This window comes from Amblyomma mixtum, chromosome 3 (genome assembly GCF_055824585.1).
Source record: "Amblyomma mixtum isolate Tamu chromosome 3, ASM5582458v1, whole genome shotgun sequence".
Taxonomy (NCBI): domain Eukaryota; kingdom Metazoa; phylum Arthropoda; class Arachnida; order Ixodida; family Ixodidae; genus Amblyomma; species Amblyomma mixtum.
The window spans coordinates 305,281,176-305,295,116 of NC_143014.1; the positions used below are offsets into that span (position 1 = coordinate 305,281,176).

The 13,941-nt window shown below is 46.0% G+C and overlaps 1 protein-coding gene and 1 long non-coding RNA gene across 10 annotated transcripts in view; both read right to left on the reverse strand.

Annotated features, from left to right (window-relative positions):
* Positions 1-1,521: 1,521 nt before the first annotated feature.
* LOC149355465 (BEN domain-containing protein 5-like) lies at positions 1,522-4,202 on the reverse strand. Its single transcript, XM_089577644.1, has 2 exons — positions 2,983-4,202; positions 1,522-1,735 (listed from the first exon to the last, which is right to left on the reverse strand). The coding sequence occupies exons 1-2, from the start codon at positions 3,173-3,175 to the stop codon at positions 1,647-1,649; spliced, it is 282 nt and encodes a 93-aa protein (XP_089433770.1). The 5' UTR covers positions 3,176-4,202; the 3' UTR covers positions 1,522-1,646.
* A 5,566-nt stretch (positions 4,203-9,768) lies between these two features.
* LOC149355466 (uncharacterized) overlaps positions 9,769-13,941 on the reverse strand; it is a 52,693-nt gene continuing 48,520 nt past the window's right edge. For 8 of the 9 annotated variants that reach the window (XR_016291518.1, XR_016291517.1, XR_016291512.1 and 5 more), the window contains 3 exons: positions 10,576-10,839; positions 10,305-10,399; positions 9,769-9,900 (listed from right to left, as the gene is read on the reverse strand). This is a non-coding gene — a long non-coding RNA (uncharacterized LOC149355466). The remainder of the gene's footprint in view (positions 9,901-10,304; positions 10,400-10,575; positions 10,840-13,941) is intronic. The other variant, XR_016291513.1, reaches the window with a different exon arrangement.

Below are 13,941 nucleotides of genomic sequence, written 5' to 3' on the forward strand. Positions count from 1 at the left end.
AGGTTCGCAAGGGCGATTTACCCTGTGGAAGCCTTCGAAACACCACAAAATATGTGGTACGCATTTCAACACTAGCCGGCGCAAGGGTTACATGGATCGTCTCTCCACGATCTTTCCACACCGAGTGTATGCGGAACGGACGCCTGCTGTGATTACGCAGAGCAATGGGCACATGCGAATCTCCAACTTCGGCTGGTGACCGGGGCAGAGGGCGTCGCGACTAGGTACGGCCAGGACGCCACAAACGGCAGCCTGAAGGCCGCCCGTAATGCTGCTGCATAATTTTCGTTTTTTTTTTTTTTGGGGGGGGGGGGCTTTTATGAATAAAGTTATTCACCACCACCATGGGCACATGAGCGGCGAGGGCTCTGTGTACACATGCATTGGGAGAACGCCGGTCTTTGCGTCTGCTGGTGCTCGGCTGGTGATCCGTGGCCGCGGAACGCAACATCCGACTGTGTCACGCTTACTGTGTCAACCAACTGTGTCATGTTTAGCAAATAGCTCGTGTTCTGTCTAAGGGAGTGCTTTAATATTATATATTACAGCAGTGAACATTTACCGCGTCAGCATGAAATTTACCCAGGAGTGCGCCGATGAGGAGAACTGCACTCATACTGTTGTTTACATCGCTGCGTACGAACAGTTAGTACTCGTTCTCATGACATAAAACGCAATCGGCGCTTTAGTTCTATTAATCAACCTGTTTTCTTTTTTACCGGCTGTAGCCGTGCTTGTTTACGCAGTGCGATAATGTGTGGGAAGCGATGATGTGATCGCACGCCTGAGAAACACTTAACAACCGCGGGCTGTTGACATCGCGCAGGACCGGCGCTTCTCGTTTTTTGTCCCGGCTTCCTCCGACGTGACCAGTACTTTATTTTAAACTACTTTATCCAGAAGTATGTTTGGCGACCGTTCGCTTTAATTGAAACGGCCTAACTTGTTATCCACAAGCTAGCGACGGCGACGACTGCTGCTGGCCGTAAAGCACGGCTCGGCAGTCTGGGTCACACCGGCGTTTCACGTTCATCATATGCGTGCCCAGCGATGTAAGCAATAATTAATTTCAGGTCACTACTGCCAAAGCTACACTCGGTGACCATTTTCATTCGCTAAAGCTAGTGATTCGCTCATCACGACCGCCGCAATCAGTAGATCATATCCTACGGACTCGCTAGGCCTAGTCGTCGCGGAAGGGAAGGCAGTCATCGTCGACTGAAATTAATTTGGCAACCCAGATGAAAAAATTACAACTGGTCCTAGCTGGTGCCAGCTGGGACCAGTTCAACTGTGTTATGGAATAATTCCCAGCTGGGACCAGCTGACAATGGGTCCCAGCTGCCCAGTTGGGACCCACTGCCAGTTGGTCCCAATTGGGAATTACTCCATAACCCAGTTCAACTGGTCCCAACAGCTGGGACCCATTGCAAACTGGTCCCAACTGGGACCAGTTGCCAGCTGGTTATGGTTACCTCTGGTGCTGTTTTTGCCACAGTGCACCGAGGCTGGTTAAAAGCCGCTCAAAAGGCAGGCAGTGACCCTCCAGTCAGCACACACTGCCCACAGCATGAAAAGTGTCAAAACTATTTATTAGCATGCACTTAGGTGCTTCCAAGCTTCCTGAGGAGAGGTTTTTTCACATCTTAAATCTTCTCGGTCAGGAGTCCCGGGATGATGGCCACAGTCCCTTCCACATCCACGCCTTTTTGGGAGCCCCACTGCCAGACTGTACCTAAAAATTACAGAAAAAAAAAACAAGTTTTAAAGTCAACGTGCACATTATGCAGCAGTCTTGCTGGCGCATGCCTTCCCAAACTAAATAGTTGGGAAGGGCAGCAACATGAGAAAATGCAAAATTCCAGCCCTACATTCCATAAAAATTGTCACACAAGGCACAAATGCAGCCGCGAGTTACAAATACAATTGGAATCGCCTGCTGTGTGAAATTTTACAGAGGAAAGGGAAAATGAGATTGTAGAACATTAAAAAATACTATATGCAAGGATATTTAATCTCTTATGGCTATCAATGTACGATACAGCATGCGTGGTAAAAGGGCCAAATAATTGAAAATAAACAGCCATGCTTCTTGAAGTAGTGAGCAATCACAGTCATACATTGCCCGACTAGTGCACTGCTCAGCAGACAGTTAACACTTAAATTGGTTGAAAATTTTGCTCAAGATCAGCACTGACCCTTTCTGAGGCCATTCACAATTATGCAGATAATTGAAACAGATTAAATATATTATGACCTACCAAAAACGCTAACAGAAGCAGCCATGGCAGTTCGGCTGGCGGGATGCACCAAAATTAAGCTAACTAGTGTGCACACACATCTGCACTAGTTTTAATCTCACGCCACTGGAAGCAGCAACGAAAACAAGCCAACCTAAATAAAACAGACCAGGTCTTTTGCTTCATATTTGCTTGGCCCACGTAATCCACTTCCATGTCCGTGTTTTTGCAGCCTACACGTATTTTTCTATTCCGATCGCAATATGCCCTTAATTTCAGTTCTCTAGTAGGTAAAGGAATTAATACCATTAAGCATGCTTTGGCTTCGTCGAACCAGCGCTACACGTGTTTGACACCCCATCGCAGCGCGAATTAAGTTCTTGCTGGTGCTGGCTGCTGCGCTTCACTAAAATAACAATCCGCTCAGGCAATTACTCGAACGCCAAAGTGCGCTGAATGTCTGATTCTGTCTATGCCAGTACGATAGACACGTCGCATAGTGTGTACAGTACGTGGTGTTTACATTCCAAACGTGGGCTATGGGGGAGGCTATAGTGGAGAGCTCGGACTGATTTACTCTACCTTGGATAGTTGAGCGTGCAGTGACATCGCACAGTACACAGGCGTTTTTGCATTTCTTAAAAGAAATGCCGCCGCAGGCGGGATTCGCGATTTTAGAATCAGTAACCGAACGCCAAGCCACTGTCAGAGTGCCGGGTCTTGACACAGGGTTAAAACTTACCGGCTAGTAAGAGTACCTGCGCGACGTAGTAGCCGGTGTCTTCTCCGTCCCCTTCTTTGTCTGTCAAGAAGACCGAGTAGACAGACTTGTCGAAATCCTCAGTTGTCGTCGGGCGAAAGTCTTCAATATCGGACGCTGGCACCACGTGCGGCTTCTTGTCGATATCCGCGAGGAATCTTATTAAGGCAAACATGGGGCAAAGAATCTAAAACATACCTACTGCTCAGAATATATTAAGGAAATCACTAGACCCGACGACACACAGACAACACACAATCGTAGCCAGTGCGGCCAGTGACAGCGATGGCGATGGCTGCCGCTGGTTATGTTCAAGTTTCAACGCGGTTGAACGATGCCAGACAAAATGCGATATGTCGCACCAAATGCGCAAAAAAAATATAAGTACTTTTCGTATTTGTCATGACATTTTGCAGCAACCGTATAAAGATACTTGTTAGAATATGCTTAGAAATTGTACTTTTTGGGGAGACATCGGCGAAATCCTCAGCCGCATCAACATCAACATCAGCATTGGCGGTGAAAACAAACCAAACGTCGTTTGACATTGTGGAGAGAAATATCCATGAAGACGAGGAAGACTCCAAAATAGGCTAGGACACTTTCGGAGGTTTTTCTCCGTAAGGACCGCCCGATACAAAGGGAAAGCCACATATCCGAATCCGAATGGCCGCGCGTTGAAGTGTGCTCCGTGCATGGTTTATTTTGATTGTTTTGATGCATGTTTTGATGTCTGCTTTGCAATCTGTTCTGATCTCCTAGTCGCGTTATCGAAACAGCATAATGCGGCCTCACAAACGATACCTCGACTCCACACCGAGCCGATCATGAAGTGTGTGGGGTACTCAAGATTTCTGACGTGAAGATTGATGCTGGGCCTATCCTCATCATTTCTGATGAAAATGAAATGCAGCGGGGACAGTTGTTTAATAAGGTGCGCACTTTTTTCATGTCATTGACGAAATGGCCACATCTAGACTTCCAAGGCAATGCTGCTGTCTAGAGTCGAGATGATTTTTTACTGCCTGTATGCTGTCTTGCAGTGAATATGATCTTTGTTTGCATATATGCTATAAAATCAAACTTTCACTAATGATAAAGTCTGCTGTGTCAATTTTGAAATAAATCTTGGTTTACAGTTTTTCCTTTCAGATGTGAATTGTTGCTGTGCATAATTTCTGCCTGCTTTTTGATGCTCTCTTGCAGGATCTGAAAAAGTGTCTTTAAACACAGGTGATCAACAACAGGATTGAGGTAATAGGACAAACCACGTTTTTAACTTAAATCAAAATGCAGTTATGCGGATTTGAGTTGGGGCCAGTTGGCCCCAACTGCAGGCTAGTTGGCCCCAACTGCCGGTCAGTTGGCCCCAACTGCTGGCGAGTTGGTCCCAACTCCAGGCCAAATGGTCCCAACTGCCGGTCAGTTGGCCCCAACTGCTGGCCAGTTGGTCCCAACTGCTGGTCAGTTGGTCCCAACTGCAGGCCAGTTGACCCCAACTGCTGGTCAGTTGGTCCCAACTCCAGGCCAGTTGGCACCAACTGCAGGCCAGTCGGTCCCAACTGCTGGCCAGTTGGTCCCAGCTGGGACCAACTGATCCCAGCTGAAACCAGTTAGAACCAATTGAAACCAGCTAGATTTTTTTCATCTGGGAAGCGCTTATCGCTGGTGACTGTTCAGGTTTGCACATGTGAAATATGGCCGTTCGTTTCGCTCATTTAGAAGCCCGAACATATTTGCACCGCCGCCTCATCACCGTGCTTTCGCTCAGCCGCCGACAAGGCTGACCGTCCGCTGATCGGATTCGTCGGTGTCGTTGGCCTGAAAAACGTGTCCCACTGCAATCATATTATAGTAAACTAGATATGTCACTATAATCACATGCTGCTGTTGACCGTGATAGTGTCGTTGTCGGAGCAGTGTCACCACCGCCGTCGTCATCGTTGTACACTGAAAACGAGCTGAAGCTTTCGAATGCGCTTGGAAGGTTTCGTGTAGCACCGCGCGCGTCCGTCTAGTCCGAATGCCATTCCAGTTCTCGAATGTCATTCGACTCAGATGTCATTCGAACGTTCCCATGTAGCACAGGTATAAGAAATAGCGAAGGCTTTCCGGTGAGCAGGCGCAGTCGGAGAGACGGACGAAAAGACGCGAGAGCGGCGCCGCGGCGCTCCGTTTTCCCAGTGTGCTTTGCGCGGCCGCTTGGTGGCGCGGCGGAATTTGTGGAAAGGTCTATTAGAACCAGTTGGAAACTCAACTAGTCCAATTGGAACCATTTGGAACCAGTTGGAAATCCAATTGGTTCCAATGGTTTTTTTGACTGGGTACGATGTATCTGATATCTCGTTTTAATGAAGTAAAATTTTCCTACGAAGGGATATAGCGCAACCCCCCGTTAATTTCACTTGCCGAAATTTCGCGCATTATAGCCATGTGTAACGGCGCTCGTAGTTTTGCAGTCATTGACTGTGGAAAACTGAAATTATCGCGCATAAGCGGCTTCGTCGAGCAGCACACAAAGCATACGCAAACCTTTCCCCGCCTATGGAAAGACCGGCACGAACCGTTTCTCCGGAGAGCTCGTCGACTTCAGTGCGATAAAATTTTGACGCCAGCGCGCCCACCTTCGCGTAAACTCGGAGATGCGGTCCATTGAGCCAGAGTCCTCCAGTAGGACTATTGGAGGACCCTGGTTTAACGATGTTACACAGCACAGAAGACCCCGGCCCGCTGGGAGGCTTCGACAGAGTTTCCAAGGCCACTAGAACTTCGTATTCCAACCAGTTCACTGCGCATGGCTTCCTAGATTGAGCTCACAGGTACGCTTTAGTTTTCGTTTTTGCGGCGTGGCGGTAACGCCTGGTTTCACTGTTGGGGCGAAGCCATTCAGGATGTTTCGCGGAATTTTAGTCAAGGATTAAAAAAAGAAAGCGATGCACCACAGCTGGATGAAGTGAAGGCATATTGTTTCCTATCGAATGTAGCTAATATATATTTAAATTCTGATTAATTAGGTAATTAGCTAAGGTTCATTGAGCAAAATGTTTACTATTTAATTTATTTCGTTAAGTTCTAGGGCGGTTAACAAACAACCGATCTCATTTCTTGTACGAACGTATCTCTTGCGTAGCCTTTTTTTCGAGCTCCCGCGTCTTAGGACGAGGCAAGGTTGCTGAAAGCACAATATTAAGCACGGGCTTCGTAAACCTGGGCTTGGTAAGCCTGGGCTTTGTTTCAGTGAGTTTGCTTCGTCCCAATGCACAGCACAGAAAAAGTGGCCCTCAAGCACGTTAGCTAAAGATTTGGCCGGCTGTACACACAAAACCGCCCTCAGGGTGCAAGGTTGCGTCACGTGCCCCGTCGGGACAGCTGCCGCATTGAGGCCAATCAGCGCGTGTTCACTGGCGGCACGAAAACCTCTCGAAATGAAGTGACCAAATTGGACTGCCTCTGAACATTTCACTCGCCAACTATGCTGCTATGGCCTGACACAATGGTGTCGACATCGGCGCAACCTTCCACAAGTGCAGCTACCGATCGGCGAGAATGCTATCACCTTCACAACAGGCAAAATCTTCGACCTTCGAAGGTGACCGAGAGCGTTAATGTCTATAAGGAAGCGCCAGGCGAGATCTTGGGCAACAGGAAACCAGCACGAATTACCCGTTGTACTTCCGTTGTCACATACCGTTAGTCACCATCCTGGGCAGTAGCACAATACACTGCGCATGAAAAGTACATTTTCTCAAAAACCATTCTTTCTCTTGGCAACGAAACAGGAATCAGCCCGCACGCATTCCTGCATTGGAGTAGTTTAGGTGTGGCCCAGAATGCATGGCGACTTTTACACCGAAAACTATTATATCTTTGGTTTAGCCATGCATCCGTGCATTCTACCGTGGAATATACAGTCAGCCGAAAGACCGTAATTACTGAATTTAACTGAATTATTGAAATTTACATTAATTTAATTTTTTTTGAATGGTCGCCACCTGACAACCATGGCTGGTGGGAAAGTAATAAAGGAAAAACCTCCAGTCCACGTTCAGGGTAGAGGGAAGAGAAAGGGAGGGTGGAAGGTGACAGGTGGCGAGCTCAGATTTCACAGATTAGCATATCACTGGCAAGCTTTATCTTAAAGGGTCAGTCTACTGAATTTTATCGACCATATTTTCTTTGCGGCAACCGATAGCTCTTTACTCAAATTACCGTTTAGCCAGCTGTGGTGCCAAGGAGTGCGGTAGAACATTTTAAAATAGAATTTATTAATGTGGGAACACATCTGTATGAGATGGTAGTCTCATCTGGCAACCATCTGGATTTCCGCCGCGCGGCGACAAACAAGGCGGCGCCCGTCGAAGCCGGACCTCTCGCTTCGTCTCATCTCGCCTATAAGAAAACATATAAGAGATAAATTTGCTTTATTTTAATAATTAGAGTGACGATTCTGCCGCTCCTAGGCTTAAGTGGAGAGTCGGTTTGTTTACAGCAATGGTTCCCGTCCTGACGACCAGATGGCGCCACTATAGGCTGTTTATTTTTGCGTCTCAGCTAGCATACGCTGAACTAAAAGTGGGAATGTGCCTGCGTTTTGCGTACGTGTAACTATAAATATTCATGTGATTTACAGAAAAAGCGAGCGGTACGCCTTCTAGTTTACTAGAACAAAATGTGCGTTTCTCTGACATTGGGGCATACAAATGGTATGTAGTATATTCACTTATGCTTCTACAAAAAAAGACTACCACTTTCTTGAACAAAATGAACGTTTGGGGTCGCCACCATGCATTTTTACGCGACTTTTAACGCCGAAATAAAATATAAATTCCTGCCTAAACCGGGCGCAGATCCCTCGTTATTGATGTTATAGGGTGCCAACTACCAGAATATGCCATTATTTATACACTCATCTCGGTGAGTAGACTGACCCTTTAAGGCTGACGAAGCAGATTCCATGGCCAGATGCAGGCCTAATTGGCTAAACCAAAGCTGGTGTTCTTCTCCACTATACAATAAGGTTTGTTTGAGCTGCACTTTCAAAGGGTTGACATTTGTCCTTTCAACTCCAGCAACCTCTTTTTGCATCACTATCCAGTCTCGAGTTGCTTCACTGTTCTCAAATAAAAAAAGACACATTTAATAAAAATTTCCTTTACTGCATTTTATGCGACCAAATCTCGATCAACACATTCTGTAGCAGCTGATTTTTAGCAAACTTGAGTGCCGGAGAACAGCTACCAGACAGTCTCCTAAAACTGTACCTCGCGGAGATTACAATAGATAGCTGGGCCTGCTGCTACACTGAAGTCTAAATTGAGTGCGACACGTGACGTGAGGATGAATGAAGATGCAATGACCGCTATGTAAAAATTGGTAGTCAGCGCTCATCCCTTCTTTCGACCTCGTGTCGTGGGTTGCGTTGGACGTCGAAATGTTTGGGCATTACTTTTTCCCACCTAATACGCATGCTTCGATTTCACGTTTGTGTGATGTACAAGTATAATGCCACTCTTTACTAGTAAAACTTGTTGGGCTAGTTTTGCATTGCATTAAGGAAAATAACACCAGACAAAAGAATGGTTTGGTTAGGGGGTTTAACGTCCCGAGACGACTAGGCTACAAGGGACGCCATAGTGAAGGGCTCTGGAAATTTCTACCACCTGCGGTTCTTTAACGAGAAGTGACATCGCACAGTACACGGGCATCTACAATTTCCCCTCCATTGAAATTCAACCGTTGCGGCTGCGGCATCAAACCCACGTCTTTTTGGTCAGCAGCTGAGTGCCATAACTACTGAGGCACCGCGGCGGCCAAGCAGAACTGAATTTCATTCTTCGAAAGGAAACATGCTGAATCCTGTCAGGGGCTTGTGATCAGAAAAAAGTTTCCACAAAAGCAATTCTTTGCTTTGAAGAGCAGCAGAGCTGTGACTACATCATGCACCGCTTTTCTATGCAATCAATAAGGCCTCAGGTGCTTAGTGAGCCAACTTATTGCGCCTCCTGTCCGAAATACTGATATATCAAGCACAACTCACATTTACAATCATTGTAGTGAAGGGACAAATTCGATCCAGTTCACTTTACTAAAGATTTATGGTGCACTCACGCTCTATCATTGATACAGCGAACTGTGTGGCAAATATAGACCTCTCCATTCACCTGTAATATTTTGTAAAAAACGCCAACCGCAGTCCACAAAGGGTTCGTCATGCCTCTGTCCAGTCTTCTTCCAAGCATCCTGTGTGCATCTTCTTTTGGCTGGTACTATTTTCCTTATTATCACTGGTTATAGTTGTCAACTCATCACAAAGACGACACTGAGGAAGCCCATTCAGCCGGCATTCTTTGAACATAAGGGCTTCTATGCATGTTTCGCTATCAGTGTATACATCTACCTGTCTATGGTGTATAGCGTACCTCTCCTCTGCGTACAAGGCATCCATCTCGCAAACGCTGCATTGAAATGCGCTAGGGGCAGATATCATGAAACCGCTAGTCCCTTTTTGTCTCTGGACAAACTATCACCAAAACTGCGAAGGCTGATCATGGATTAGCGGCATGCATGATTGTTGCTTCCGCAGAGTGCATGAAATTCGAGTAATATGCTGGAATTAAGCCCGGTGATACAGGCCAGTGCACAGTGGAGCTCAGTTGCCGGCACATTTTTCTACACTTTGCCTGCGCTTATGCGCTTGAGGCAGTAGAGAAGCAAAAGGAATCAGTGATGAAAGTGTAAAGTGTGTAAAGTTAAAACAAATACAAAACATACACTGGTGAGGAAGCCTTTATTTCAAGATCTCATTGAGAAATCAATGGATGGCAGCGCCTACAGGCTCTTAGAGGTAAAAGCTCAAGAAAGTGTTGAAATTCTCGCTCTTCCAAATCCTTACAACAGGGTCTGAAAGAAATAAAAATACTGCTTAAAGGAGCAATGCAGGCATGAATTAAAGACCGTGTGCAGTTAATATATATGGCCTCGTAAAATAGCCATCATTTAAATAACTAAGCAGTGAAAGTATAGTTACAGCTCACTAGGAAGCGTGTCCATTAGATAAAAAAGAGCACAAGACACTAAGCACAAAAGGCACACATAAAAGGTCCATGCAATATATGCGCAAGAATGAGAATGGCACAGATGCTGCAGTGAGATGCAGCCCGATCCGGCTAGGATGATGCACTAGCAAGTCTAACGAGGATGCTGCGCGCATACTTGAGCCGTGAGCACAACTCCAGCGGGCATCCATGCTCTAGAGTTGCCAGGCAATACGTGTGGAATGCATGGTTGCTGTCAAGATAACTCACCGTGGCCATCAGCGGGCACGAGATAATCTTCGAGTGGTCATGAAGAAAACTAATCTGGAAGGACGCAAGGCGATGAAATGGTTAATTTTGGTACCCTGAAAGGAAGAAAGAACACTTCAGAAACGAAACAAATTTGAGATTTCCTCGCACAGCTAGCAGTTTTCTACTCATCATTTGTGATCAGCTTTCAAGAACTTCATATGGAGCCTCTCTGTTTACTTCAGGGTGCCATCGCAAGGCAGTTTTAAGGAAAGGCCATAGAGAAACTCACATGCAGTTGTTGAGGCGCATAATGTGGGTGTTGTCATTGAAGAGCAAGCCAATGCCCATCACATCGCTCATAGCCGATTCCATACTTGTCGGTGTAGTCCACCTACTTCCTGGTCCAGAATACCGGTACCGAAGTTGGGTCCTCTGTCCCGTCGGGGCTCTTGAAGTGGTGCTAAGGAGGACAGATGCTGCACAGGTGGTTCAGGAGGCACTGCAGCTCTTCCAGGTGCGCCTCTCACTGGCTTCCTCTTGGCACAGGGCTTGGCTGCAGTAGAGTGTGAAGCACAAGTAGCACACTTGTCCAACAATAAAATCGAACAAATATGCATTAGAAGGGAAGCAGCAATAGGGACTGCTGCCAAATAGGGAGACAAACGATAGCTGTCCGAAGTTGACCAATAGCCAGCAGCGTCTGCAGCCGTCACTGTGTGTAGGTTTACAGCGACAGCCGTTAAAAACTTGGTCCCTTGGTTTAGCACCCCAGTAGTAGCCTGCATAATGGGAGGGTGCTAACGACGTGGGAGGAGGGTATTGAGAGAGCTGAGGACTGCGCAACCAGAGGATGCATGATTTTCGTGTCGGTAACCAATCCCCTCCCATGGCAAGGGCACCGAAAGCAGGAGGGTTTAGCCAGAGTAGAGGAATGCGTCACTGGAAGACTTATCATGAAAAGATGCGGAGGACGGTTGGCATGGAAGTATTCGAGAGCGGAAGAATGTGGCACGCTGCATCTGCAGTGGCTGCTGCGAAACAGAGTCCATGGAGAAGCTCAGCAGTGGTGGCACCGTGCGCTTGAGGCGGTGGACTGGATAGTAGTGCTACTCGAAGGAGTTTGTTTGGAAAACTATAAAAACACTGGACTATAACTATACATATTTTCTCATCTCAAGTTCTTTGTTTCAACAGCTGTCGCTGAATCTCGCATTACAGAGTGGTAACCGTTCGGTTAGTTTTTAATGCAACACCTTTAAAGGGCCCGTCACCCAGAAAATCCAGCGTCGGCATTGTCGGTGATGTGAGTGAAAGATCATGAGCATGGCTCAGGCAGTTGGTGCTCAGAGAGCAACCTAGAAGGAAGGCGGACACCCAGGTCACATTACCGTATGGCGTCACGTCAACCTGCCCACCGGATAGTGAGCAAACTGCCCATTGTGATAGCTAGCAGATAAATTAATGACTGGTCACTGTAGAAGAACAACCTGCGTCGCACAAGGCCCAATGCTTGGGGCACCTGCCATCGCAGGGTAGTAGCGCATTTGCTTAACTGTTGTGCCACTGTGCCAGGAGCGACATGAGGACTCCCAGGGATCTATGAATTTGGGAATGAACTTTTGCATATAAGGGAATTAGCCGATTACACTATCACACCATACCCTTTGGCCGAGCTTACGTGTCCAGTCCAATTTTTTTTCAGTGGATGCTTCCAGACGTAAACACATCAAAAAAGTTCATGCTGAAGCATAGGATACCAAGCAAATTCCTTTTGACACATCTCTGTGTTCTATTCCCCATTCATATCATGAAGCAATGGCTGCAGCAAAGCAATTTTCAGAGCCACTTGAACATAATTTATAGACTAAATTAGCCCAAATCAATGAGAGGAGGAATGCTAGAAGATAACGCTGGTACTGACATGCCTGGGCAAGAAGACATGCAGTAAAGATTGGTGGCCTGAACGTGACTAAAGCTCGGGAATCTGTGGAGAGGCATGTAAACATCAACAAAGCTGCCAGGATGAGTCGCACCGTTACAATTTGCTTCAGGCTTCCGACCAGGCGTACGCTTCATCCCACGAGTCAAATGCCCATTGTGTAGTCTTCCTTCACTTCCAGCGGCCATTTTTAACATCATACGCATTCATGCCCCAGCCGAAAACCTTACCCAGCCTTATCCTTACCCAGCCTTACCTTACCCAGCCAGCAAAACCTTATTCCAACCTTACCCAGCCCTGCGTATGCATACCAAGCAATTGTGGAAAAAGCATTTTTACACACAAAACCCTTTATGAATGCAATATTTTCATATAATGTAAGATTTCATCGTAACAATTAATATATCCGCCGATCACGCGATGGCAGTGTAAAATATTTTTTTCTATTTATGGATTCGCTATTGTGAAAAGCCGTTCCCCATTAGTTTTCTATGGAGTCTTAACTGTTCGATTCAACCGTGGAAACACTTTAAAATAAAGATTTCACAACATATCAGAAGAATGGACTATTACCTTAAATATTGCATAACCATACCTTACAATATCCCAATACAATATTCAAAATTTTTGTCCAAGAAAGCTGGTCTTCTTTGCATGCGTCTCTTTGCTCATATGCCTAGCATAGATAAAACGTCTGCCCTATGATGGTAACTCATGAAGTGAAGGGAGGGTGCCCCATCCCCTACTCTCCCAGAAGTCTCAGATGCAACCTTCAGACGTTCCGGCAGTAGCTTTACAAACCTGTAACTAAGGAATTATACTATTCAGGGCCTCTGACGGCAGGTATATTTGGGGGCTTTTTTTCATGACAGGACCCACAAAAGTGGCAAACATTTAATTTGTGCACCTCAAGCAAAAATAATTTCAAGTTAAACGCGATTTCTGCCTGAAAAACAGCGTTCAAGATGTATTTAAGTGCAATAAGTTGAAGATCGCGCAATGGGACTAATGAATGTATTGAGCCTATTCTAGAGCGGTGCTTGCAGTTAGGGAAAGCACTGACCCTTGTTTACCGCGAAACAGCAATGCCTCTGTATATTAATGCGACAGAATCAATGTCTTGTAAAAATCACTGGATTCCTCCACAAACAAAACTAACTGATTGGCTGCAAGGGACATGATGTCATCAGCACTGCCAAATTTGAAAATATGAGGTGTTTGAGTACCTTCCATTGAATTGTCATATAGGATTGTACTAACCAGACCTACTCTTCCATCTTCATCTTTACTATTCTATTTTAATCACCCACTAATGACTGCTAATTCTCATTAATCCATCAGTAATCCACATTAATCAATTAGTTGGAAATTTAATGGCACAACGGCGACTAAGGCCAATATTTTGCATTGCAGAGCACGTGCCTGAGCACCGTTCAAGGTTGTGTCAGATCAGGTAAAGTGTGACCGGATAATTCTGGGCTGTGCATTAAAACTATAATAAAAATTCAGTGTAAACAGCTGGAATGAAGCAAATGCAAACTAAAATGACATAAACGCAGTGCTGTGACCTCGAGAAAAATACAGAATATAACATTTAAATGGAAGTTAATGGATGGGTTTTGCCACGTGCAAGAGGGCCAGGAGTTCCCTCCCACCATGCTTGGTTATGGCGCCCTCTTGTCAGTGCCAGGCTACCTTTTCCAAAGTTATGATGAC

Excerpts from the sequence above, each read along its gene's own strand:
- LOC149355465 (XM_089577644.1), bottom strand. The coding sequence starts at position 3,175 with ATGTTTGCCTTAATAAGATTCCTCGCGGATATCGACAAGAAGCCGCAC. Across the intron at positions 1,736-2,982 it reads GCAGGTACTCTTACTAGCCG|GTACAGTCTGGCAGTGGGGC; the intron begins GTAAGTTTTAAC and ends TGTAATTTTTAG.